Source organism: Megascapheus bottae, chromosome 20, assembly GCF_031878675.1.
Source record: "Megascapheus bottae isolate mThoBot1 chromosome 20, mThoBot2.hap1, whole genome shotgun sequence".
Taxonomy (NCBI): domain Eukaryota; kingdom Metazoa; phylum Chordata; class Mammalia; order Rodentia; family Geomyidae; genus Megascapheus; species Megascapheus bottae.
Window position 1 is genome coordinate 31,698,739 of NC_143528.1, and position 26,243 is coordinate 31,724,981.

At 43.0% G+C, this 26,243-nt stretch overlaps 1 protein-coding gene across 2 annotated transcripts; it reads right to left on the bottom strand.

Annotated features, from left to right (window-relative positions):
- Nucleotides 1-7,088: 7,088 nt before the first annotated feature.
- Msmo1 (methylsterol monooxygenase 1) lies at nt 7,089-21,697 on the bottom strand. Of its 2 annotated transcripts, none has more exons than XM_090354221.1 (6): nt 21,592-21,697; nt 16,406-16,690; nt 13,393-13,541; nt 11,510-11,636; nt 10,108-10,262; nt 7,089-8,094 (listed from the first exon to the last, which is right to left on the bottom strand). In XM_090354221.1, the coding sequence occupies exons 2-6, from the start codon at nt 16,658-16,660 to the stop codon at nt 7,902-7,904; spliced, it is 879 nt and encodes a 292-aa protein (XP_090210347.1). In that variant the 5' UTR covers nt 16,661-16,690; nt 21,592-21,697; the 3' UTR covers nt 7,089-7,901. The 2 variants fall into 2 exon arrangements, with proteins under 2 accessions (XP_090210347.1, XP_090210348.1); XM_090354222.1 differs by lacking the exon at nt 21,592-21,697 and adding an exon at nt 20,708-20,835.
- Between the last annotated feature and the right edge of the window lie 4,546 nt (nt 21,698-26,243).

Below are 26,243 nucleotides of genomic sequence, written 5' to 3' on the forward strand. Positions count from 1 at the left end.
GAGAGAGAGAGAGAGAGCACATGAAAGAATCTCTATATCACAGATGTTTGCTTCCCTATAAAATAAGAATTCTAGATTATTCATTTTCTAATTTATTCTCTTAATTCTTACTCTGTTGCACTTGAAAGGAAGAGAATCATCTGGGAAATTTATAAAATGTGTAGGTTTTGACACGATGTCAACAATTCTTTGGATCTAAGGTGAGTTTTTGGTCTAGCGTTTACAAGAAAACGAGGGCAGGAGTAGTTTGGCCTAGTGGTTAAAGTGCTTGCCTAGCATGCATGAAGACCTGGGGTTGATTCCTAGGTACCACATACATAGAAAAAAGCTGGAGGTGGTGCTGTGGCTCAAGTGGTAGAGTTCTAGCCTTGAGAAAGCCCAAAGACAGTGCTCAGTCCCTGAGTTCAAGTCCCAGGACTGGCCAAAAAGAAAAAAGAAATGAGCCATTTCTGATGTTTTATATTTGATTCACAAGCATACTTTCAAAAACCAATGACCCACTTCTTTCAAATCTAAAATGCTAGGATGCTGTAAGTTTTCAATTTTTTGTAAATTCCAACACATCTGATAAGTGGTAATGCTTGCTCATACACGCAGGGCATTAGATGAAAGGAACTTGTCTCAAACTTAGCCTTCCCATTGCTGGGCTATTTTAGGTGTAGGCCAGCTGTACTCACTTTACTGGAGCATGTATTACTTGCTTGTGGCTTCACAGACAATTATGCAGTTCTCCATTCTGATTGCTGGATAAAAAGTCTTGGAGTCTGTACTGTGTTTGGGTATCCATTGTTAAATCCAGTATTCAGGCCCTGTGTTAAACTGTGTGCACACCGAAGAAATTGTTAGCGGTGGCTTCTTTTTAATATCACTTCTGGACTTTTCTAAAGACATATTGAAGTTCCCACGACCTCCACTCTGTCAGTTTCACCTCTGTTATCATCAAATCCAGAAACCAAGTCTATCCCCAAAGACAGTTTGTGAACACACAGACAGATGTATCTCCAGCAATGGTATGAATGGGGTACATGGTTACACTCATTTCTCTGGTGGAAAAAGGGGGGGTTGATTGATTGAGAGAGCTTGCTCATTTACAGTGTGAACAATCCCAAGGCTGATTTCAAATTATCAATGTAGTGTCACTGAACACAGAGACACACAATGGCTGCCATGCTGTGATGCACAGTGATGCTATATATTCTTTCTTTTTCTCCTCCCTTTAAAGGGATGGGGCTTAATTTTCTTCTAAGTGTAGGGAAAACATAGTGCCTCACTCTGGTGAGATGCGAGAACAGAGGCTGCGATTCTAGTCCTGTGGTTAAGTGCTCACTCCATACATGCAAAGCCCTGGGTTTGATTTTTAACATTCACAACAAGGTGGAGAATAAGTGATAAATCTTCTAAGGTTATATGTTATAGAAACACTGGAGCATCCTCTTCCCTTGTTCTTTCATTCTCTCTTTCTCTCCTTTCTCTACCCTTTGCTAACTTTTCAGAGATGTGTGTATGTATGCTGGTACTTGGGTTTGAACTCAGTACCTAGAGCTTTTTTTTTTTTTTGTCAGTCCTGGGCTTGAGCTCAGGGCCTAAGCACTGTCCTTGGACTTTCTCAAGGCTAGAGCTCTACCACTTGAGCCTCAGCACCACTTCCGGCTTTTTTCTATGTATGTGGTACCAAGGAATCGAACCCGGGTCTTTGTGCATGCTAGGCAAGCACTTTAACCGCTAGGCCAAACTCCTGGCCCCTATTTTTTTTTTCCAGTCGTGGGCTTGAACTCAGGGCCTGAACATTGTCCTTGGACTTTCTCAAGGTTAGAGCTCTACCACTTGAGCCTCAGCACCATTTCTGGCTTTTTTCTATGTATGTGGTACCGAGGAATCGAACCCGGGTCTTCGTGCATGCTAGGCAAGCACTTTAACCACTAGGCCAAACTCCCGGCCCCCCTAGAGCTTTTTCAACTCAAGATTCGACCACTTGAGCCACACTTCCACTTCTGACTTTTTGCAGGTTCATAGAAGAATCTTACAGACTTTTCTCCCTGGACTAGCTTCCAGCCATGATTCTCAGATCTCAGGCTCCTAAGTAAGTAGCTGGGATTGCAGGAGTAGCTATCACGTGACCTAGCAATTCCCCACTGCAGGACGTAGATGCAAATGAATTGGAATTCCTATATCACAACAGCATCTCCACTCACACATATTGCAGCACCATTCACGATCACCAACATATGGAATTAATCCAGCTGTGCTTTATACGATGAAGAAAAGGCAATGTCCACATATTATTCATCCATAAGAAATAATAGAATTCTGTCATTTGCAAAAGCATAGAATTGGAAGTCAATGTATTCTTTTTTGTTGGTTTCGTTTTGATTCTTGGTGCCTTTCTCAGCATCTGGTATATTCTCTCCTCCCTCCCTCTTTCTCCTTCCTTCCCTCCCTCCCCCACCCTCCTTCTCCCTCTCTCTCTCCTCCCTCTGACAGATCTTAGCAGGAGTTGTTGCCTTTGCTTGGGTGACTCTGCCCCATTTATTTCTCAGTAACTTTCAGTCATCACTCTGATCTCACATTACACATTATCTCCTAAGGAAACCTTCCCTGTCAGCCTCCACTAAGAAAGAAATACCCTGCTGCTACGTGTTCCCAAAGTGACTTGTGTCTTCTCTCTCTGAGACTTTTAATAAGGACTAATTAGTTACGCTCTCACTTACACCACACATTGTGTGAAGGCAGCAATCTTGTCTCTTACGCCCCCTAGTGTACTTAAGAAGAATCTGATACAACACTGAAAGTAGAGATGGAGCTATTCCTGCAGTTGAAATCTGATATCCTGCCACTTAAATCACTCCAACAATTTACAAATAACCTGCCCTAGGGCTATGGGTGTAGCTTAGTGGTAGCGTGCTTGCCTAGCATGCACAAGTCTGGGTTCAATCCTTAATTCTGCCAGTTCACAGAGGGATACAAGTTGTAACCAGGGGAAACCTGTAGTTTTAACTTTGAGGTCTGAGTGAGTGAATGAGGCAGGACTTGTTTTGCTACAACTGAACTGAATTCAAAAGGGTGGGGTGGGGGGGAGAAAGGGCAGGAGGGAAGGAAGGAGGGAGGGAAGAAAGGAAGGAGGGAGAGAAAGGAAGGGTAATTCATTATCTCAGTAAAGGCCAACAAATGTGTTGTGACATCTTTAATGAACTCCTTATTTCTGGAAAAGAATCTCTTCCTCACAAGTCTTGGCCAGAATTGAATGGTAGCCACTGCCAAGTTCTCTGTCTTGGACTGTTCGGGCTATAACAATTAAAGCTGCCAGAGCAGCAGGCATGGTGCCACATTACTGAGGATATATCTTAATAGTGGTTCTCACGATACTGTTGCCATCTTTCTGCTTGTCTTCACTGCTGAGCGAATGCTTGTGAGAACAATACGTACTCCATGTTCTTGGTCTCATAGCCTTTCTTGTCTGGGCTGGCTTTGAACCTTGGTCCTCAAATCTTAGCTTCCTGAGTAGCTAAGATTATAGGTGTGATCTACCAGCACCCAGCTTCAGTTTCTCTTTAAAATATGCAGTGACTGATCATTTTGGCAAAGTCCTGTAATTCCAGCACTGGGAAGCCTGATTATAGATGTGTTATAAGAGATGCTAGAGACAGACATGAATGGAGAAAGAAAGACACAGAGAGACAGAGAGAGGAAGAGGCTGGAGATAGGTTTACAAACATGTTTTAAAAGTAAGACACAAGGGGCTGGGAGTTTGGCCTAGTGGTAGAGTGCTTGCCTAGCATGCATGAAGACCTGGGTTCCATTCCTCGGTACCACATACCTAGAAAAAGCTGAAAGTGGTGCTGGCTCAAGTGGTAGAGCTCTAGCCTTGAGACAGTGCAAGGACAGTGCTCACACCCTGCATTCAAGCCCCAGGACTGGGAAAAAATAAAAGTAAGACATGATTCTGATTCTTTCAGACAAAAAGTGGGAAGCCCAATAAAAATTGTGAACATCATTTTAATGTAAAATTTTCCAGTTGAGCTGAAAATAAAAATGGACCAAGTCTTTATCCTAAAACAAAACTACTAAGTTATCTGCTGTGAACTAACAGATAGCTTAGTTTAAATGTGTGGTTGATGTTTGCTTCAAATTATTATAATGCATTGAAAGTCTGCCCATCACATTTTATATGAAAAGTTTTCAAAAGCTGTATATCTGAATACTTAGGTCCACAGTGAAACAACAGCACACAACAAAAAGGCTCTGCAGGGATTTTCAATTTTTCCATTTTCTTCATATATTTAATTTTTCCATTTTCTTGAACTAAATTCATTTGTACATTTTGAAACAATTTTAAAAATTAAGCCTCATCTGCTCTCTTTAAATTGCCTTTTGTTGCATTTCTTGTTTCTATTATGAGTTGGGCACTCTGCTAATTTTTTTTAAGTTAATTGTGTTTGATTCTTAAAATCTTTTGAGGTAAGCATTATTTCTGCCTGACCTGAAAGGACACAGATTGTTGGAGAAACTGAGACAATTCACAGTAAATGCAGATGTCTGACCCCAAACCAAGGTCTGTGTACATCCTTCCTCCTTTGAGATCCATAGCTCCAGACAAAATATTGTCACCAGTGGGCAAACATAGATGCTAGGTGCTGGGTTTCTCCTCAGTACTTTGTCTTTTTCCACATTCAGAATACAGACTATAGTAATTTAGCATATTCAGTGTCTTCTAATATTTTCAAAAGGTGTGCCTAGCATTGTTGCAATCTAGTTATTTATGAATTTTTTGTGCCAGTACATGCTCTTGAACTCAGGTCCCTAGACTTTTGCACTCAAGGACGGCTCTCGCCACTTTTGCTTCATGGAAAGTCAAACCCCTCCTCTTCCCTATTTCCTCATCTGCAAGAGGAGCTCAACCCTTAAGGAGCTTATGAAGGATAAGATGTTCATGTATGTGATATAAAGTTAGCTGTTACTCAAAATTCCCTACATTTCTTCAGGATGGGCCTGTCAGTCTCATCTTTCTTCCTGAGGTCTTCCTGTGTCAGATGAATCAAGAGTTCACTGACACCTCGTCCACTTTCCAGCATATACCATTTCAGACTGCTGCCTCTCTACCTGAAGATTCAATGGGCAGCTTACCTACCCAACCTTAAGATGCCATTACACGTTGACTTTTTCCAGATTCAATGGCTCACAACTGTAATAGCTACTCAGGAGGCTGAGATTTGAGGATCACAGTTTGGCCCAGGTATCTCCAACTAAACTACCAAAAAGTCAGAAATGGTAGTAGTCTTGAGCAGAACAGCACAGGAACAAGCAAGTACCCAAGCTCTGAGTTCAAGTTCCAGAACTGACACAAAAGGCAGCTGACTTAATCAACTGACATTTACAGAACTCATCAGGCACAAAGCATCATATGTGTGCAGAGGGCAAAGGGAAGAAAACATGCATAGAATGGGCTCTATTGTTAGCTTTGCCTCTCACCAGCTGTACACTTTTGAGCACAGTAATCTTGAGCCTGAACAATGGTAGAGTAGAAAATGCAGAAATCTTCACCTGGAGAGTGTTTCCTAATGAAAAGCAGCAGGATCTACCTATGGTCAGAGCACATGCTGCTGTGTGCTTATGTCACTGGATGATGGTTGCTTGTCCTATGCTTATTCTGTCACGTTTCTTTTCCTTGAGTAGACAATAAGCCTGTATGCATTCCTTTAGGTAACTTATTTTCTTTAAGAGTTTGAAGGCAATATTTGGTATATCAGATTCTAGACACTTACATCCTTTCATTAGATTCTCAGAATGTATCCTGAAGACATTAAGTTTCTACATGGTCCTCTGGAGATTTCATGTACAAATGTCAGTATTTGGCGGACACCTGCCTGAGGGAACAAAGCTTGGATCTAAGGGGAAATCACTCTTCTGAATCTTGGCCCCTGTAGCACCTCCCACTGGGTTACAGGAAGGCTTGGAATACATGGTATAGTCCTGGTTTGTTCTTTAAGTTGGGATCACACAACTTTTTGGCCCAGATTCGTCTCAACCCATGAGTCTATCTCTATCTTCCAAGTAGCTGGGATTATAGGCACAAGCCATTGTACGCAGCCTTAATTCACTTCTATTCTATATTACACATGTTTGGGAATAAAGCTTTCCTTAGATGACTACTGATTACATTAAAAAATATTCTGGTTTTTTGGACAATGCACCTCCAATCACTCACTGTATTGGTTGATGTGGTTTAATTCATATTTTTTTTGTACAAATAAATGTTTAAAGCCAAAAAGTAAGTATAGTAGCTATTAGCAGAGCTTAAGGAGCTGGGAGTTTGGCCTAGTGGTAGGGTGCTTGCCTAGCATCCACGAAGACCCGTTTGATTCCTCAGTACCACATACATAAAAAAGGCCAGAAGTGGTGCTGTGACTCAAGTAGTAGACCACTAGCCTTGAGAAAGCACAAGGACAGTGCTCAGGCCCTGAATTTGAGCCCTAGGACAAAAAAAAAAAGAAAAAAAATGCAGAGTTTGTCATTTTAACCTTTCCTAGATAACTCCCTCACCTATTAGGAAAAGATTGAGACTGTGTTAACACTTTTGTATTACCATCCAGGGCATAGAAAGTGCTTAGTAAAGAAGTGGTGCTGTGGCTCAAGTGGCAGAGTGACAGAGACTTGAGCTGAAGAGCTTAAGGACAGTGCCCAGGCCCAGAGTTCAAGCTCCACAACCAACCAAAAAAAAAAAAGTGTTCAGAAAATGTTAACTCAACAGAAAGTGAAAGGCAAAAGACACAGAAGGAATCCTGAAGAGGATCTTAAATGCAGCCTTCAAATAGAATTAAAAGCTCACACACACGGGGAGGGGACACCCACAGAATCCAAGCACAAGTTAAAAAGCAAAATCTAGTTATTATTTGGACCTCTTTCCAAAAACAGAACAACAAAAAAGGACACATGAAAATAGCTTCATAGTTAAACAATGAGATCACCACAGAAGTATCAAGAGAAACGTCAAAATCAGAATAGAATCATTCCTTTTATAGAACAATAATTTAATGACCTTCATTTTTCCTTATAAGAATAAAAGGTGACAGTTAATATTTCAAAACTGGAAATCAGACAGACAAAACTCACATTTATTTCAAGAGCTCAAAGTGCAAACACAGACACCAGTTCACAAATGTTCAGGTTCTAGCTCTAAGTTTTAATGAAAACCCAAGATACAAAAATGAAAGGGTAAATAGCAGAAAAGCGCCTCAATTACAAAAAAAGAAAAAAATCAAGTCTTTGAAAAATTTTTAGACTGAAATACTCCATTTTTATTGTCAGAAATCTTGAATCTAGAGATGCCAGTGGTGTACTGTACTTGAAAACAACACTTCATCGAGAATCACTCCAACTCTGCTGCCGTCAGCTCCAGACAAGAGTGGGAGGTTTTAGGACTCACCACTGCTCACCTCACAGCTCCAATCACTCACTATACTGGTTGATGTGGTTTAATTCATGATTTCTTTGTTTTAGGCAAATTGTACAAATGTTTAAAGCCAAATATAAGGCCCATATCATTACTGCCAGTTTTCTGAAATGACCAGTGCATACATATCTAAAAGACTGAAGGACTAAACCAACATCAGGCCTCTGGCAGTATTGGGGAGAAAGACAGATCAATACTTCTTCCGTTGCTTCAAACCTTTTGTAAGGTTAGCAGCACAACCTTTCAAACTCCCTCACGAAAACCGTAGTTAAATGCACTCCTACACATACAGAACTTGTAGAAGTAGAAAAGTCCCGGGAAGACAACTGAAGGTCGGTCATGTTCCCTATCACTTAGCAGCCAAGATACACGCTCATTTCTGCTCTCCAAAAGCATTGTTAGCTACTGCTTCAACTCAGGGGAATTTGTGTCTTTGGGAAGGCTTGAGAAAGACTTATTCCATCTTTTTCCTAGACTTCATCTTCTCATTATAGGCGTTAAACTGAGCGTCGGTTCCAAAGATCGAATCCCACCAGGTAAACGTGGATGCGTAATTTCCAGTGAAGTTCATGTGGTGGAAATCATGATGCCGGGCCCCAGTATAGAACGGGATGAGGTGCAGGGGGTTCAGAGGAATATCATAGCCACTGCAAGATTGCCAAAGTGATGAAGATTACTGAACAGCAATGAAGATCACAGAACAGAACAATGTGTCTCGGCTAACTGACACTTTCATACAGTCATGTGCTCACTCACTAGATCAAGTAACATTCCACCTTGCCTGCCTACTTCACTTATTTCTGACATTGTTACAAAAGGACCTGTGGAAATGGTGAATGTGGACTGAGAGTGTGGCCTACTGGTAGAGGGCTTGCCTAGCATACACAAAGCCCTGGGTTCAATTCCTCTATACTGCATCCACAGAAAAAGCAAGACGTGATGCTGTGGCTCAAGAGGTAGAGCATTAGACTTGAGTAAAAGTGCTCAAGAACAGTACCCAGGCCGTGAGTTTGAGCCCCAGGACTGGCAAAAAAAAACCCCAAACTGTTCTTAGAAACCTAAAAAGAAGAGTTTGGGGATTTAGGTTAGGGGAAGAGCCTTTGCCTGGCAAGAGCAAGGCCTGAGTTTATTTCTCAGCTCCAGGAAAACAAAAAGCAAAAAACAAAAAAACACCTAAAAAGAAGTCCGGCATGGTAGCTCACACCTATAATCCTAGCTATTCAGGAGGTTGAGACCTGAGAATGTCGGTGCAAAGCCAGCCTGGGCACTAAAGATCATGAGACTCTTATTTCCAATTAACCACTAGAAAACCGGAAGTGGCGCTGTGACTCAAGGGGTAGGGCAGTAGCCTTGAGCTGAAGAGCTCAGGGACAATACCCAGTCCCAGAGTTCAAGCCCCATGATGGACCAAAAAACAAAACAAAACAAAAGAAACCTAAAAAAAGAGAGGGGGTTAAAGTAATAAGCCCTTAGACAGACTATCAAGAATCACTTTTGTTTCAGAAAGGAGCTTTTCTACCACAATCTAGAACACATATAAATAAATCCCCTAATACAACTCACATGTTTTAGGAAAAGGTATGTGAAATTAGCATAAATATGAAAACAAGTTTACACTCAAGAATCACTGGAAAGTTAACATACCAAACCAATTAAAATAACATTGTGTCTTACATAGTTGGGAAAATATACATAATTTTTAAAAATCCCACTCAAAGTATCTCTTTTGAGATCAAACATAGGGTATAACACTTAGAATTTAAGATTTTGCATTCCTGAGTACACTTCAGTTCAAGTCAAAACACAATGAAAACATAATTTTAAAACAAAAATTAAGAGTATTGAGACATTCAATATAAACAATTTACAAAATATCTTCCAGTCAACAGAAGGACTGCCTAGGGTAAGTGTCAGACGGTATAGACTAGAAAGGGTATTGTTCTGTGAGAGATGAAGGCTTCAATGTATTTTAAAATCAAGACTTAGTTTTAGCCAGGCTCAGGTGGTGCATATCTATAATTCTAGCTACTCAGGAGGCTGTGATCTGAAGATCACAGTTCAAAGCCAGCCTGAGCACGTAAGTCAGTGAGACTCTTATCTCTAAAAACCAGAAGTGGAGCTGTGGCTCAAGTTGTGAAGTGCTAGCTTTGAGCACAACTAAAAATTAAAAAACTAGGAGGTTTAGACTATTATTAAAGGATTAAGGAATGGCTGATCGTGAACATTTATTTTATTTGCCCAAATAACAGCACACCATCACTTCAAAATGGCAGATGTCAAAAACCTGCTATTTATGCCTATAATCCTAGCCATTTAGGAGGCTGTGATCTGAGCATCATGGTTCAAAGTCAGCCCAGCCAGGAGAATCTGTGACACTCTCATCTGCAATGAACCACCAGAAAACCGGAAGTGGTCCTGTGGCTTGAAGTAGTGGAGTGCTAGCTTTAAGTAAGAGCTCAGGGACAGTGTCCAGGCCCGGAGTTCAAGCCTCATGACCAACAAAATGCATAAATAAATCAATAATCTGCTATTTGATCTTTTCTCTAACGATTTTCTCCTATTCTCTTAAAGAAGATTCACCTTTTTACTGTCTACTTAGAAATACAAATAATCTTATAGCTATAATGGTATCCCCTACCCAAACAGAAATTAAAACTCACCTGTGCACATCAATCGTTTCTATCAAACGAACCGTCACCCACGCCCACAGGAGAATCACGTGATCACACAACAGCACGATCCCAATGAAGAAGCCAGTTCCAAGAATCAGCGTTTCCAGAGGGTGTGCATACTCAGCTTCCATGCCAAACGGAGCCTAAACCAGAGGTAAGCAGTCCTCAGCAGGCTGCAATGGTTTTTATGCTTCCCTCGCTGGGTCACCCTCACGTCCCACTGTGGGCCGAGACATGTTTTGATGTCGCAGCCAAGATGTTTTCTAGGTGCGAAAGGACATTCTCTCCACACATTTACTTATCCCATTTACAGTTTTATAAAATTATTTGCAATGGCAATGATATCTAGTTATCTATGTACAAAGAGTGATTTTCAATAAAAGTATCTCTTTAACAATTACAAAAGAAAGTCTAGGGAAATAACAGGCATCTTTAGTGGCATTTAGAAAGCGTTAAATAGTTGCCATGAATGTTCATTTTTATTTGCGTTTCTTATGTCAAGAAAGAGATTCCAGGCTTAATAAGTAGTGCCTCCTTATCCATGGTTTGGTTTGCCCATCCATGGTCATCTACTGTCTGAAAATTTAAATGGAAATTCCAGGAACAAGTCACAAGAGTCAAACAGCATGTCTTTCTAAGTAATGTAGTGAAAGACAACCCTGCCCCTCCCTGGGTGTGAACACCTTGTGCAGGGTATCCACACTACCAGGCTACTAGCTATTTAGCAGGTATCTCAGTGAGTACTAGGGTACTTAGAAGCCATTCTGTAGGAAAAGAAGGGAATCAAGCCAGACACCAGTGGCTCACGCTTGTAATCCTAGCTACTCAGGAGGCTGAGATTTGAGGATCATGATTCAAGGCCAGGCTGAGCAGGAAAGTTATGTCCAATTAACCAGCAGAAAACTGGTAGTGGCACTATAGCTCAAAGTGGTAGAGCACTAGGCTTGAGCAAAAGAACTCACGGATAGCACCTAGGCCCCGAGTTCTAGTCCCAGTACCAACCCAAAAAAGGAAAAAAAAAAGAAAAAAAAAAAAAGGGGGTGGGGACATTCCAGATGAGAACATATCAGTATAGCCAGTTTCACAAAGCTACATCAAAGCAGTTCTGATTTCTAAAACAAGTACAATTCTTTTAACTGTTTGTATGAAGTTATCTTTGTGATCAAAACTATGCAAAAAAAAATCAAATGAATATATAAAGTTTTATTTTGGGATCTTATTTCAGTGACTCTGACACAGAGGCCTACAGCCACTACCAAACTGCCAGTATTTCGCTGTATGACCAAAGGGTGAGTAAGAGTCTGAATTATTCCCCGTGATATTTTTCTCTGCCACATCAACTTATCTATACACTTAAATAGTGAACATGTGAAATATGACCCTCACATACCTGAAACTCATGATGAACTTTATGAATGTACTTGTAGATCTTTTTGTGGTGCAGGAGCCTATGCAGGAAGTAATGCCAAGTGTCCTCAATGACGGCGCAGCCAAAGCACCTCGCCAAAATCATATACCTGTAAGAGAAGGCAGTATTCCTCAACCATCCAGACTGACTTCACATAGATGCCGGAGATAGTCCTTAGTTACCCAAGTGTCAGCTCGACCTAACTGGATACATGCATCAACAAGAACTCTCAAAACTACAGATACGGCTGGAGGATAGAAGCTGAAGTAAGGGGGCACAGACCTTTCTTGCCATCCCAATTTATGTTGCCCAAACCCATGCATAAAATCATAGTTAAGGGGGATAAAAAACTAAGTCTTCCAAGAAGGAAATATGGAAAACAGACTAGATTAAAAGGATCTAATTCAAATGAAATGACCAAAGACACTGAGCTACAAATATCTATTCAATGTTTTTTGTTTTGGTTTTTTTTTTTTTAAATTTCCTACCAATACCGGGGCTTGAACTCAAAGCTGGGGCTCTACCAATTCAGCCATATCTCCACTTCCATGTACTCAAAGACTCCTCTATATGACTAGATGTATATCATTATTCCTGGGTACGCAAGGACTAGGACGAGGTATTCTTTGGCACCCAAATCCACAATCCTTTATACAAAACTGTAGAGACCCTGCATACTGCCTAAGTATATTTTATTATATACTTAAAACATACTCAGATCACCTAATACCTAAAGATGTAATGCTGTGTGAATAGTTGTTACATCTTGCTGTGAGTAACCAGGAAAAAACCCATATTTAGTAAAAATGCAATGTTCTACGTGTCCTATGTGTGCCAGAACTGGGTTGAACTCGGGCCCTTTAGTTCCTACTAAGTTTTATGGCTTTTCCATTCAAACTGGGGCTTGACCAGGAGAGCCATACCTCACTTCTGGGCTTTTGGCTGAGATAAAGAGTCATGCAGATGTATCTGCTCAGGCTGACTTTGAACTGTGATCCTCACATCCCACTATAGGCATGAGCCACTAGCACCCAGCAAGATATAAGTTTGGCCTAGTGGTAGAGTGCTTGCTTAACATGCATGAAGACTGGGTTTGATTCCTCGGTACACATACATAGAAAAAAGCCGTGGTGCTGAGGCTCAAGTGTTAAGAGCTCTAGCCTTGAGAAAGTCTAAGGACAGTGCTCTCAGGCCCTGAGCTCAAGCCCAGGACTGGCAAAAAAAAAAAAAAAAAAAAACACCTTCAATCTCTAGATCTCTAGTTGGTTGGATATGGGTGTAGAATCTAAGAATATGCAAGGACACTTGCATCTGTACATTTACTTATCTGTATTCAATTACGAAAGAATACAGTTTTATAAACATATAAACTATTGTCTCTCATGGTTTTACTCAATTTCAACTTAAACATCATGCTTTTTTTTTCTTACAACATGCACATATATCCATAGGTGATCACAGAAAGAGTGTTATGGAAATTTGTGAAGAAACTTCTAATAACATAGTAAATTAAAATTCAGAAAATAATGGGAACATTTTAAGTTCTCATTGTGGCTCACAGTATTACTACTTATGTACTTCCAAATTTAGCAATAACCATTAACCAAATGAAGACACACATCTAAAACAGCTGGGAATGTGGCTTAGTAGTAGAGTGCTTGCCTAGCATATATGAGGCCCTGGGTTCGATTCCTTAGTACTACATAGACAGAAAAGGCTAAAAGTGGTGCTGTGGCTCAGGTGGTAGAGTGCTAACCGTGAGCAAAAGAAGCTCAAGGAGAGTGTCCAGGCTCTGAATTCAAGCCCCAGGATCGGCACAGAAACAAACAAAACCACAACTGATTATAAATTTGTTATCAACATACCATCTTGGCATTTCTTGCCAACTATAAGGAATGCTGAAGTATTCTGTAAAATAATAGGTTCCACAAATCAGAGGCAACTGGATACAAAAGTGGTTAAAGAGAAGTACTTTAAAGCATTTCCATTGGCCTTTGAATGTTTCTGGTTTATCCTAGAAAGAAAAATAATATTCAATATTAGTCTTTTATCTGTAGTTTATGAGAACACTTTTTCTCCAGTATCTGTAACAGACCTTAATTCTGCGTTATGCTGACTTCCTGTTATAGTCAGGAGGAAGTTTACACTAACGACAAGCTCAAGCTTACAACATCCTTCCTTCTAAATGCCTGACAGGTAAACAGACTGCTGGCCAACCAACCCAGCCAGGACTCACAATAAACCAAAGCTCTTGAGAACAGGTTTCTAGTCTTCACTGCCTGAAGATCACTCACTGTTCACAAGTTTTAAAGGTAGTATGTGTTACCGAGACTATCGGTGGGGGTCCCCAACTCCAACGTGGGTACACACCAGCTGAACTTCACTACCCAGGCCCGTCAATACTTCCAGAACTTGGTGGCACCATTCCAAGAAATCACTACGTTTTGTTCACGTTAACTGGCAGAATTACGAATCCTCTGATCTGGAGGAACTTCGAATACGGTCTTCTGCTTTTGCCCTACTCAGCCCAAAGCAAGATCTTAAGTCAAAAATCAAAACAGTAATACTTGGGAGGTAGAGGTCAGGAAGCACAAAGTCCAAGGTAGATTGAGACAAAAGGTTAACAAACTTGCCAGGTGACTCACACCTGTAATCCTAGCTACTCAGGAAGCTGAGACATGAGGATTGCCATTCCATGCCAGCCTGGGCGTTGTTTATCTCCAAATAAGCTAGGCATGGTGGTTCAGCTGTAATCCCAGCAACTGGGAGGAATAAGTCTGTGGATTTCAGCCTGAAATGGTTCTCACTTGTAATACCAGCTACTTGGATGGCAAATACTGGTAGGACAGCAGTTCAGAGAGATGAGGACAAAAGGTGGAGACTTCAGCTGTAATACCAGCTAGGTAGGAGACATGGACAGGGAGGGATATGGTCCCAGGCTGCCTAGGCAAAAGCAAAAGACCCCATCTGAAAAATAACCAAAGCCAAAAAAGAGGGAGTTGTGATTTAAGTGGTAGAGAAGCAGCCTTGAGCGATAAGGCTAGGATACAGCACCTAGGCCCTAAGATAAAGCCCCAGTACAGGAAGGAAAGAAGGAAGAAAGGAAGATAGGTGGGAGGAGAGGGAAGGGAAAGAAATCCCTGCCCGCAAGTTCTACTTTCCCATCTCTATAGAACTTCCTCTAACTAGCATGCATGGCATCACCATCCAGGTGCCCATTACATTCAAAAGCAGAACGCTTTTATTCCTGGACATTTCACACCCAGCAGCAGCTTTGACAGAGCAGGGGGAATTTTTAAAGACTACAAAATTTAGTCTAGGCATGAAATAATTTAACTCCCGAATACTTCATCTTAGGATATCTGAGGTACTTATCAACAGGTGATGGCGTCTTCTTGTAGTGTTGGTGTGAACTAGGTCATGTGGATTTTCAGCATAAACCTGTCATTGACCTACACTGTCTCTGACTGGAGAGGAACCAGGGTCTTCCACACAGGAGGCAAAAATGCCCACCCCTGAGAGACCTTCCCCCCAGCATTTATTTTCTTTGCCACTCTTTTCTATAGTGACAGCTATTACACTTGAATCAAGAGCTCTCCTGTCTGGAAAGGTGAGCAACTGAAAAGGTAGGAGGAAAAATTTAGCATGGCCAGAAACGCAGTGAATCAGTTTGCAATCAGTGGATGATGACAGCACCAGAACCACCCAGAAATTGCTCACAATCTAACACTGCCAAGAAAAGCCACCTCTTTGTACTTGCAACTCCTGCCACCTTAACTGAGAACCTGATGGGATTTTGCCATCAGGTCACACCCACGCTGGCTATAGATCCAGAACCCTGACTTATCAGGGAAGAGACCAGGTTAGTGTTCCACAGATGAAGCCTCTCCGTCCCTACTTCCCACATGAAGACAGTGCACCCTGAAGTTTTAGGGAGGCATGACTCATTTTATAATACCAAGCAGTGGCATTATAATCTAGCTGAGGGATTTAGTCAGATGTAGAGTGCCTGCCTGGCATGTAGGTTGTAGGTTCCATCCCCCAGCTTTGTACTTGGTTTAGCAAGAGCTAACAAGGTCACAACTTACTTCATCAGTCAAGACTTGACTGTTGTCTTCATTCAAGAGACACCACATACCAGGTACACACTGAGCGCTGAAGAGATACCCTCTGCATTGACGCGAGTATCTCAATCTGCCCACCGCATGTGAAGAGAGTGGTAAAGCAACATGTTCACTAGTCCTGGCTGAAGATTCACTTAGGTCAGCTGGGACCTTAAGGATAGGGGAACAAATCCCCATAGCTCTTACTTCCAGCTAGTTTTTCTTTATATATGTGGGAGAAGGGGTTGGGGTGTACAAGCTGAGGATGGAACCCAGGGCCTCAGGCATGTGCACACCATCTACTATGAGGAATTAAACTTAAATATATAAACACACATTAGACAAACAGCACATCCTCTTAAAAGTTCAAGAAACAGTTCTTGAGACATTATGGACAATAATCTAAGGCTGTGTTTTCCAGTACAGCACCAAGTGACATACAGCTACTGAGATGACCTAAGCTTAGCATAAAATACATTGAATCCAAAGACTTAAGAAAATACTGTTATAAAACACTTCATTAAGTTTTTGATTACTTGGTAAAATCAAAGTTTAGATATTTTGGGGTTAAGTAAAATCATCACTTTTGAAATAATTCCATTTCTTTGTTACTGGGGGAAAATATATGATAAATTATTATAAAGTAGGTATATGGCTATATTACATTTCTATTAATTGGGCAGAACTGATTTGGAGAGTCTCAAACAATGCTGTATTGCCTTTAACAATATCCAAGAATATGGATTAGAATCAATTTCAAGTCAGTCAGACTCACCTTTTGAATTTTGTACTTTCTCATGAAAGGTAAAAATTGAAATAAAAATCCAGGCAGAGAGAACAAGAAATAGAGGGCTTCATGAACTATCAGGGACCCCCACGTGGCAATTTGGAACTTGGTGTAATTATCCAGCATGTAATTCCATGCACTTTTAAAGGGGGCTTGTAGAGGATTCTCAGGCAACAACGAATCCACGTACTCCACAGCCAAAGCCGCAGAGCCAAAGACTGTGACACTGGCATTCACCGCCATGCTTCAAGTCTCCGAGTGAGGCCAACAACTCTGTAAACACAAGCAGACATATAAGCCAAGCTAGAAAATTCTAAAGATCAGTTGTTTTCTAAAAATTTTTATTGTAAAGGGTTACACAAGTCGGGTACTGAGCACGTTTCTTTTCAAACAGTCTCATCTCTTCCCTCTTTTTCTCCCAGTGCTTTCCCTCCTAACTCTCCTCCCGCAAGTGATAGAGTTCATTTCCAACACAGTGCCTAAACGAATATCACTGATAAATTAGTTCTTTCTCTTCCTATCCCTAAATCAGATATGCTTATATAGAAGACAAAGGGAACAGAAATAAAAGATGGCAAAAGGAAAGAGACCAAAGGAAAAGGGAAAGAAAAAGAAACGCAAACAGTACAATAAAAAAATAAAACCCCTTATTTCCATTTCTTGGAGTTCATTTCAGTAAGTATCATTTTATATGATCACTCCCAATATCCTCCTTTGGGCTCACTGTGGGGATGTTTAGAGTTGAAGTAAATTTATCATGTCCAAGTATAATTTTTTTGATAGAGAATAGTTTTTAAATACATCCTGAGTTAGGTTTTAAGAATTACTAAACTAGTGCCAATTCCTCACGTTCTAAATACATTATTGACAAATAACTTTGCTGACTACCATCACCGTCTTCACTTGTAGATTCTGCAGAAAACTGTAAAAACAAAAACACAGCCTAGGCTAGCTAGTGATACCCATCTCAAATAACAAGGAAGTAAACAACAGAGAAAAGGTAAAAAAAAAAAAAAAGTAACTTTCTGAAAATTTTCACTGCTGTTCCAAGCTCACAAACAGCACCCAGGCTGTTCCTGAGTTCAGCAAGGAAAGCAGGCAACTCCTCCCCATGCCCTCATTCACACCAACCGGCCTTCAAAGTTGCAAAACAAAACAAGTGTTCCAGTCTTCTTTGTTCTTGAGGTCATCAGACATTTGGCACTGTTGAATCAAGATTAAAAACTACAGCACCACCAGGCATGGTAGCTCACACCTGTAATCCTAGCTAATCAGGAGGCTGAGATCTGAAGACCACGGTTCAAAGGCAGCCTAAGCACAAAAGGACCTGAGACTCTTATCTCCAATTAACCGCTAGAAAACAGGAAGTGGGGCTTGGCTCAAGGGTAGGTCTGAAGCCTTGAGCTGAAGAACTCAGGGACAATGCCCAGGCCCAGGGGTAGGGTGGTAGCCTTGAGCTGAAGATCTCAGGGACAGGGCCCAGGCCAGAGTTCAAGCCCCATGACCCACCAAAACAAAACAAAACAAAAACCACAGCACGTATTAGTCATGTGCCGGGAATTCCTCAAGTGGTAGTTCTATAATATAATAGGGATTTCTTCATATAAAGTCCAAGACAGGCAGGCTCCCACAGCTGGCTCACACCTGTAATTCTAGCAACTCAGGAGGCTGAGGTCTGACAACTGTTTCAAAGCTGGCCTGGGCAGGAAAAGGCTATGAGATCCTTATCTCTAATCAGCCAGCAAAAAGCCAGAAATGGAGCTGTGGTTCAAGTGGTAGAGTGCCAGCCATGAATGAAAAAGCTCAGGGGCAATGAAGTCCCAGCCCCAGGCTGGGAGTGTGGTCTAGTGCTCGAGTCCTTCCCCAGCATGCACAAAGCTCTGGGTTTGATTCTTCAGTACTATAAGTACAGAAAAAAGATGGAAGTGGTGCTGTGGCACAAGTGGTAGAGTGCTAGCCTTGAGAAAGCCCAAGGACAATGCCCAGGCCCCTAGTTCAAGCCCCAGGACTGGCAAAAAATAAAATAAAAACTTAGGTCCCGAGTTTAAGCCTCAATACTGACACAAACAATAAAAATAAAACAAAGTGTTACTATATAACCTGTGCCACATGTCTTCTGTATCCAACACAAGGCAAGTGCTAAGGGAAGCAGCCCATATTCACTCATCTTACATACTGACATTTAATAATTTACTGAAAAGTAAACTGATGGCACCCACGCTCGCGCACGCGCACACACACAAATCCTGGACACTGTTTCTTGAGCAAATTTTTGCTCAAGGCTAGTGCTCTGCCACTTGAACCACAGCTACACTTTCAGCTTTTTTGGTACTTAAATGGAGATAAAGAGTCTCATTGATTTTTCCTGTCCAGGCATGTTTCAAACTGCGGTCCTCAGGTCTCAGCCTTTTGAGTAGCTAAGGATCAGAGGCATGAGCTGCCAGCACCCAGCCTCAGAAGAGCATTCTATAGAGCTGTCTCCATCTTCTCATCACCAGTATTTCTTTTCTAGAACTACAATCTGGTTTCCATTCCTTCATCATGCTGTAGTTACTCTCACTGAATGATGGGACAAGATCCATACAGGGGAGAATACTAGGGCTCCAGGGCACAGAGAAAGTTCTAGAGAGTTGCAAAGCAACTTAACAGATCCTTTGCTGGCTCCTGGGAATTAACTAAAAGCTCCCCTCCCCCTTTTTATCTGTATCCCTTGGTCTGAGCTATTCTCTCTGTGCTCCCTTTGCACCCACCTTGTCTGCAAAAGAAAAGAGAAGATTCAGTGACAAACATGTTGTGTGGAAGGCAAATCACCCCTCAAATAAGCAATGCCTTCTTATCTTAAATCAAACAGCCCCAAATGCAAGTGACCAACTTGTTTCTCTTGTTCTGTTCCAGTAATAAAATAACTTCTCAAAACTTCACCAAGCCATGCAGCTGTGACCTGGGACTGTTCTAACCATGATACCCACCCCAGGACCCCATCTCTCTAGTTAACCTGAAGTCCAAGGCTGTACCAAACTGCTTGTCTTCCATGGCTGCCAGGTAAATTGCATTTCTCTACTCTTCATTATAACGTGATTTTTTTTTTTCTTTTCAGATTTCTCTTGATTTGGCATTGGGGAAAGTGGCTGGATTTAACTTGAAACTCCTGAATTTGAGACCTGGGATCTAAAAAACCAGGCTTCAAAACCACAAAGGAGGGGCCGGGAGTTTGGCCTAGTGGTAGAGTGCTTGCCTAGCATGCACAAAGACCCGGGTTTGATTCCTCGGTACCCCACATACATAGCAAAAAGCCAGAAGTGGTGCTGAGGCTCAAGCGGTAGAGTGCTAGCCTTGAGAAAGTCCAAGGACAGTGCTCAAGCCCTGAGCCCTAGCCCAGGACTGGCAAAAAGAAAAAACAAAAAAAAAAAAAAAACCACAAAGGAGCAACTAAATGCCAAATCCAGCAAATGTTATTCCTTTCTCTTGCTTTCTTTTGCCCTCCCCCTAGCTAATACAAGGAAGGGTTTCCACACATAGTATATATTCTTTTTTCTCTCATTCTATTTTGTTTGGTAGTTAAGGCTTGAACTCTGGGCCTGGGCTCTTCAGCTCAAGGCTAGCACTCTACCACTTGAGCCACAGCACCACTTCTGGCCTTTTATGTGTATATAGTACCAAGGAACCAAACCCAGGGCCTCGTATATGCTAGGGAAGCACTCTACCACTAGGCCAACCTTCTGGCCTAAGGTTGTATATATTCTTTCAGAGTCCATTTTACCCAAAACACCTAGATGACTCCATTCCTGATTGGTTCCTGGACATTACAAGTGTGATCTCCATCAGTAGTTACTACTCTCTACTCCATAAGCGGCTATCCTCACCCCTGACGGCCCCCAACAGAAAACCTGGTGATGAACACAGAGCCATAACCAAAGCATCATAAAATGATGGAACAAAAACCGTACAGGGGAGAATACTGGGGCTCCAGGGCACAGAGGAGCAGAGAAAGTTCTAGAGAGGTACTGAAAGTTCTGGAGAGAGGTACAGAGACCTGAAACCTGGAGCCTGAGGTCAAGTGATCAGATTACTTAAATTACTGCAAGTGACTCCAGGTCCCTGAGAAGTCCTGCAGAGGTAGGGCTAGATCCAAGAGTAAACCAGGGCGACTAGAAAACAGAATGTGGGAAGTGTCCCAGGGACATGTCCCTTATTCCCATTTAATTATTGTACATTACCTACGCCCTGTTTTAAAGCAAACTGACAGGCAGCTTGCATCAACTCAGGTTCTCGCCCGTAATCCCAGCTTACTCAGGAGGCTGAGCTATGAGGACTCAGATTCAAAACCAGCCAGCCAGGAAACAAAGTCCAAGAGATTCTTATCTCCAATTAAAACATCATCGAGCCAGAAGTGGCGATTGGGGCTCAGATGGTACAGGGCCAGCCTTGAGAAAAAACAGAAAGTAAACAGCTCAGGGTAGGCGCCCAGGCCTGGAGTTCAAAGGTCAGGTCAGGCCTGCCTCACACACACACACACACACAGCCTGACACACACACACACACACACACACACACACACACACACACACACACACACACACACACACACACACACACACACACACACACACACACACACACACACACACACACACACCCCCCCCCCAGGTCCTCATTATCCAATACTAGCCCTTTTCACCCAGTCCAGACATTAGCCAACTTCAACCTACACCCAGATAGTTTTCTGCAGTGCTTCCTCCAGGCCCCTCCAAACCCCTCTTCATTTCCTTCCTGGTCTATGTCCTCCGACCTGACCGATGCACCCGCCTCTGAGACCCCGCGGGAGGGCCGGCCTGGTCACAGCAGTCCAGGTTCCGGGCCCTCTCCCGCCCCCCGCCCCCCGCCCCCCGCCCCGGCCGGATGCCCTACAGACCCGGCCAGGCCTCCCCTCACCCCGCGCCCTCCGCCCCACGGCCGGGGTTCCAGCGCCGGGCCCCGCTCCTCGCAGACACCGCATTCCCTGGCAGGCCACGCAACTCCTATTCATCCCTCGGGATCCTCGGGCGCCCGGCTCGGGCCCCACTCTGCAGACCAGGCACCGGCAACACGCCTGCTCTCCCCGCCGAGGGTGAATGCCGAGCCTTCCAAGCAGTCTCTTCCCGCCCGCCGGCCTCCCCGCGCCCCAGTCCACTCACCTGCACGGCCGCGAGGCCACCTTCCCCTCGGGTCACCCACCACGAGCAGGTGCTGCCGCCTCAGACCCTACTTACCCCGGACCGGGGGTGGAACCTAGAGTCCGCGGCGGGTCCCTTCTTCCGTCATTGGCCAGCCATGACTTCAGCCCCGCCCTCTGAACTCGATGATTGGTCAGAGCCATACCGGCAGCGTGTGACTCACGGCAACTAATCCCTGGAGGTCCCAGCGATTGGTTCCGCGGATGGAGTGAGCATAGTGAGACCCTGGAATCTGACCAATGGCGGGCTCTGCAGCACACCTGGAGGCGGGGACAGCGCGGGAGCGCGTGACGGCGCGAGGGGGCGGGGCGGACACCGCCTCGGGCGCCACCTCGCGTCGCCGTGGCAACCGCGGCGGGAGGGTGGGAGCGAGGAGCGGGAAGCGGTCCGAGTGAGGTCTTTCCTCTGCGTTTGTTTTTCAGTGCTGCTCTTTGGCGGTCGGATCCTCAGATCTCAGCCTCATGAGAGCCTCCAACGCCCCGCTGGCTGGCGTGCAGTGTTTTATGTTGTGTACGGGCCTGGTGATGCCGGCAGGGGTATGAGAGATCCCGGGTTCGAATCCCCCTGCAGGGACTGTCTTCGCCACGCCTCTGGTTCCCGGGTTCAGTGCAGGGGTGTGACTGGGCGCCCTGAGGGCTGATTTTCCGTTGCCCAAACTTGCCAGCCTGTCGGGTGTGCACAGGGAAGATAAACCTAGGTATTGAGGAGTCTGAGATGAAGAGGATGGGGTGTGAAGTCAGCTTAGAAAGAAAGGCTGCGAGGGGGGGAGGGAAATGGGGACCAAGACATGTGAAAGGGTATCAATGTGTGGGAATTAATGCACCATCTATCTGGCAAATATCATGTAACCCTTCTATTAATTACAATAAAAAATATATGAAAAAGAAAGAAAGAAAGGTCTGCGAGACTGGGAGGCCTAAAGTAATTTCGAAGTTTGATGAACTTCAGTAAAAAGTTATTTCTAAGCAGCCTCCATGCTGCAGAAGCTAAGTCTGAGAAATCCCCTGTTTCTTCTCAGGAGAACCGTCAGATGCTCCATCAGTTGTTGACTCACACAGCTAGCAAGGGCATTCAAAGGGAATCTCTAGGACTGCAGCTGTGTCCCACAGCTAGCCAGGCCATCCTCACCTCAATTTCTATGGAAAACCGTGACATCAAAGCCGATAAGAAATGAAGGAGTGTTCCAATGTGAGAGTTAACCAAAACATGAGGCTAAGGCGGTGAGAATGAAAAAAAAAAAAGTTTATTCTGTTACTGTAAAAGCTGTGCTAATTCTGTACTCGGGGCCTCCAAGCGTCACTGGTTTCTAAGGCGTGGGGGACCAAGCTCGAGCTTGCTAATAAATGGCTGTTTGTTGCTTGCATTCGTCGTGGACTCTGGTGGTCTTTCGGGGGGATCGGGAACTTTGGGTTCAACATTTGGCCGGGAATCCCCTTACAAGCCCACTCAGACGCCTGATCAGAGAGCCTGATGGGAACGGCCTGTAAGTTGGGACAATTGTCATTAATTCTGGTTTGGCACCTCTGGTTTTCTGTTCTGTATTTGCCTGCAGGTTCTGGGTTGGTTGGCAAGAAGTCCTGGCGGACACACTATAGGACAGCCAACAGGGCCAGCGGGAGACATCCCCTGCGCCCTTCTGTCGGGGCTGTCCTTAGGACAGACGCATTGCAACTCTCCTGCGGTCTGATAGTCCCAGCCAGGCTGTATTAGGGACTGTCCTTAGGATGGCTGCGCTGCCACCTTCCCGCTGTCTGACAGTTCCCTTCTGGTTTACAGCGCGTGCATGCGATTTGTCTGTTTAAGTGTTTTGTCTCGTTGAGTAATTGTCTTGTGCTATGTTAACTGTTTTTAATTAAAGAAAAAAAAATCAACAGCTAAAATCCTGGAGACGGTAGGTTTACAACAGGCTAATGCTCTCCTGAGTGACCTGGGAGAGCAGCGAAGGGAAGAGCACTTGAGTGTGGAAATGAGAAAAAGTAAATTAGTCTACACTTTGCAGTGAGAAATGCCCCTCCTTTGAAGATGGTCAGCTGAGCCTGAGGGAACTTTTGATCTCCCCCTTGGTTAAAACATACCCCCTCCCCAGTTCTTGTCTTGACCATCCGCACTGTGCGGTTCATTCTTTCAGTGTGTATCGTGTGCCTAATTAACTTTGTTTCAGCAGCCCTGGCGTTCCTTTGCTTTGTTCTGTCTTGCATATAAATCTTTACAGGATAAACTTGTTGTTTTTTGCTCTGTAAAATGACTCAGCTGCCTTGGCCAGCCAGCTGCCAGAGAATGGAAGTCTCCACAGGGGAGGTGCCCCCTGAGAGTTTTCAGGATCCTGGGGTCTCTTCCTCACTGACTGCTGCCGGGCATGCCATCAAAATTTGGGGTTACTTAAAGGTCTCTGCTTCTCTGTTTTGTTTTGTTAGATGTCCGATTTTGTTTTCAAAACTGGTACCAGTCCTAAGTATGGATTCTTGTTTTTTGTGTCTTTGTCACTAAGCATTTGAAAAACCTTCAGCCACCCTGGGGTAGGTCTCAAGCCTGGTATGGCTTCTCCCACTCAGCTTCAATTGTGGCAGGTCAGGCAGCTGCAAGTCTAGTCTAGTTACCTTTTTCCTAACAACTTGGCTGAAGTGACAATCTGGAGACAATTAGTGGCAGGATACAGGCATCAGGCTTGGTTCCCCCAGGTTTGAATTTGGTCTTGTAAACTGGTATGTGAGATGGCCTAGTCAAAATTGGGAAAATGACTAGAGTTATGCCCTAGGTAGGTTGAATTTGGCACTGGAAGACTCCCCACCAATTAATAATTTTAACTAAGTTGCCTTGTAAAAAGTTTTGTTTTGAACCTAGTTCTCACCTGCAAGAGTAAGATTGGAAAAATTCTCTTGACACAAGCTTGAATATGAATGTATGTATGAATGGGTGTGAGTGAAAATGTTCAAGGTTAAATTTTCAGCATGCTGTGTAAAATAATGGGTGAATTTTATACTTGAAAGACAAAGGCAGTTGGGTAAATCTAAGTCTAAACTTCAAGAATTAGGTTTGAATGTTTCCAATGTCTCAAAGGATTATGGCATTGTTTTAAAGAGGAACTGATTAACAGGATTTTTCTAAAGATTCTGAAATTTGCATTAAAAAATCTAGTATTGTAATGCATAGAGCTGTTTACATTGTAAAAATTGTATCCTGTTTAGTATAGAGGCATTAGGGAATTTGGAATTTATTTCCTTGAGTTAAAATTTGGAGATAAGTATCAGAAATTTAAATGTAAATTTGTTTATCAATAATATAGTCAGAAACTTTGGCTATGTTTTAAAACTGTTTAGGTAATCGAATACCAAGAAAAAGGACCAGGAAAACAGGATAGTCCTGTGTGGCCATCTTTGGGAGTGAGAGGTGAACTGACAAAAGTACAGCTCTGGGTTCCCATGGTGGAAAAGGCCCTCAGGGAGGGTCCATGCATGGTGGAAGAAGTAAGCAGGCACAAAGGCTGTTTCATCTAAACCTGGTCAGATGGACTGAGTGGACCATCTTCATCTTTTTTCCTTGCAGACTGACACTAAAAATCTGATGGTAAAATATGGGTGATGTGATTAGTATTTCTTAAGCTTCCCCCTAAAATGTAGTAAGTTGGGGGGAAAAAAAGAGTTTCAAAGGAAATGTTTAGAGGTTGTCTCCTAATGATTTGGTTTCATGCTACTTTACAATTAAATGCATTTTAGAAAAGAAAAGGAAACTAAGTCTGGACCTTAGGTGCAGAAATGATGTTTGCAATGTTTGCATCAGGAAAATACTGTTATTTGAGTTTAAGCTGTTGTTGGAGTTCTAAGAAATAACCTAAACTGGAAAAAAAAAATGCCTCTTCTAAAAGGAGGCCTGGAGGCAAAGGGAGTGTCTTGAGCCCATAAGGGTTCTTCAAATGCAATTAAGGCTAAAATGTTAAGTATTTAAGCAAATATCAGTAAAAATTTTAAAGAAAATAAAAAATGGGTTTCTAAACAAAATTTGGAAGTGGTTATCCTAAATGTTTGTTTCAAGAAAGAGAAAAAAGGAAAATTAGGACTACCAAAATGATTGCTTAATTGCTATTTCAGTTTGCTCTTGTAAGTTCCTTTAAAGCAATTTCCAGCTGGCCCATGGAGAAGGACAACAGATCCTTACTCAGATGTAATCTTGGCCCTTACCAAGTTCCAGGTAAGATCATGCTTAGAGACTATTTCTATTTTGACCACCTTGTTGCTTTAATTGGAGTAAAGTGGCCTTATAAAGGACTCACTGATCTGAAAGCTGCAGTTCTGAGCCAGCCCGGGCAAAGCAAAGTCCCTGTGAGACTGTGGTGTCTAATCTAGCAGCAGTGTGCTAGTGAGGCAGAGTTGCTTTGGAGCTAAAAGTAGCAGAGTGCTACCCTTGAGCTGGAGATCTGAGGGACAGTGCCCAGGCCCTGAGTTCAAGTCCAGAAACCAACCAAGTGAAATGCCAATCCCTGTGTGAAGAGACACTCCTGGGACAAAAGCAATGAAGCATCCAGATGCAGTAAGCCACTGCTTATGGTGTCAGATCCTAGAGTCACTTGTGCTTAGCCATTCAAAATTAATCAGAACCGGGAGGTCATGGAATAGTTT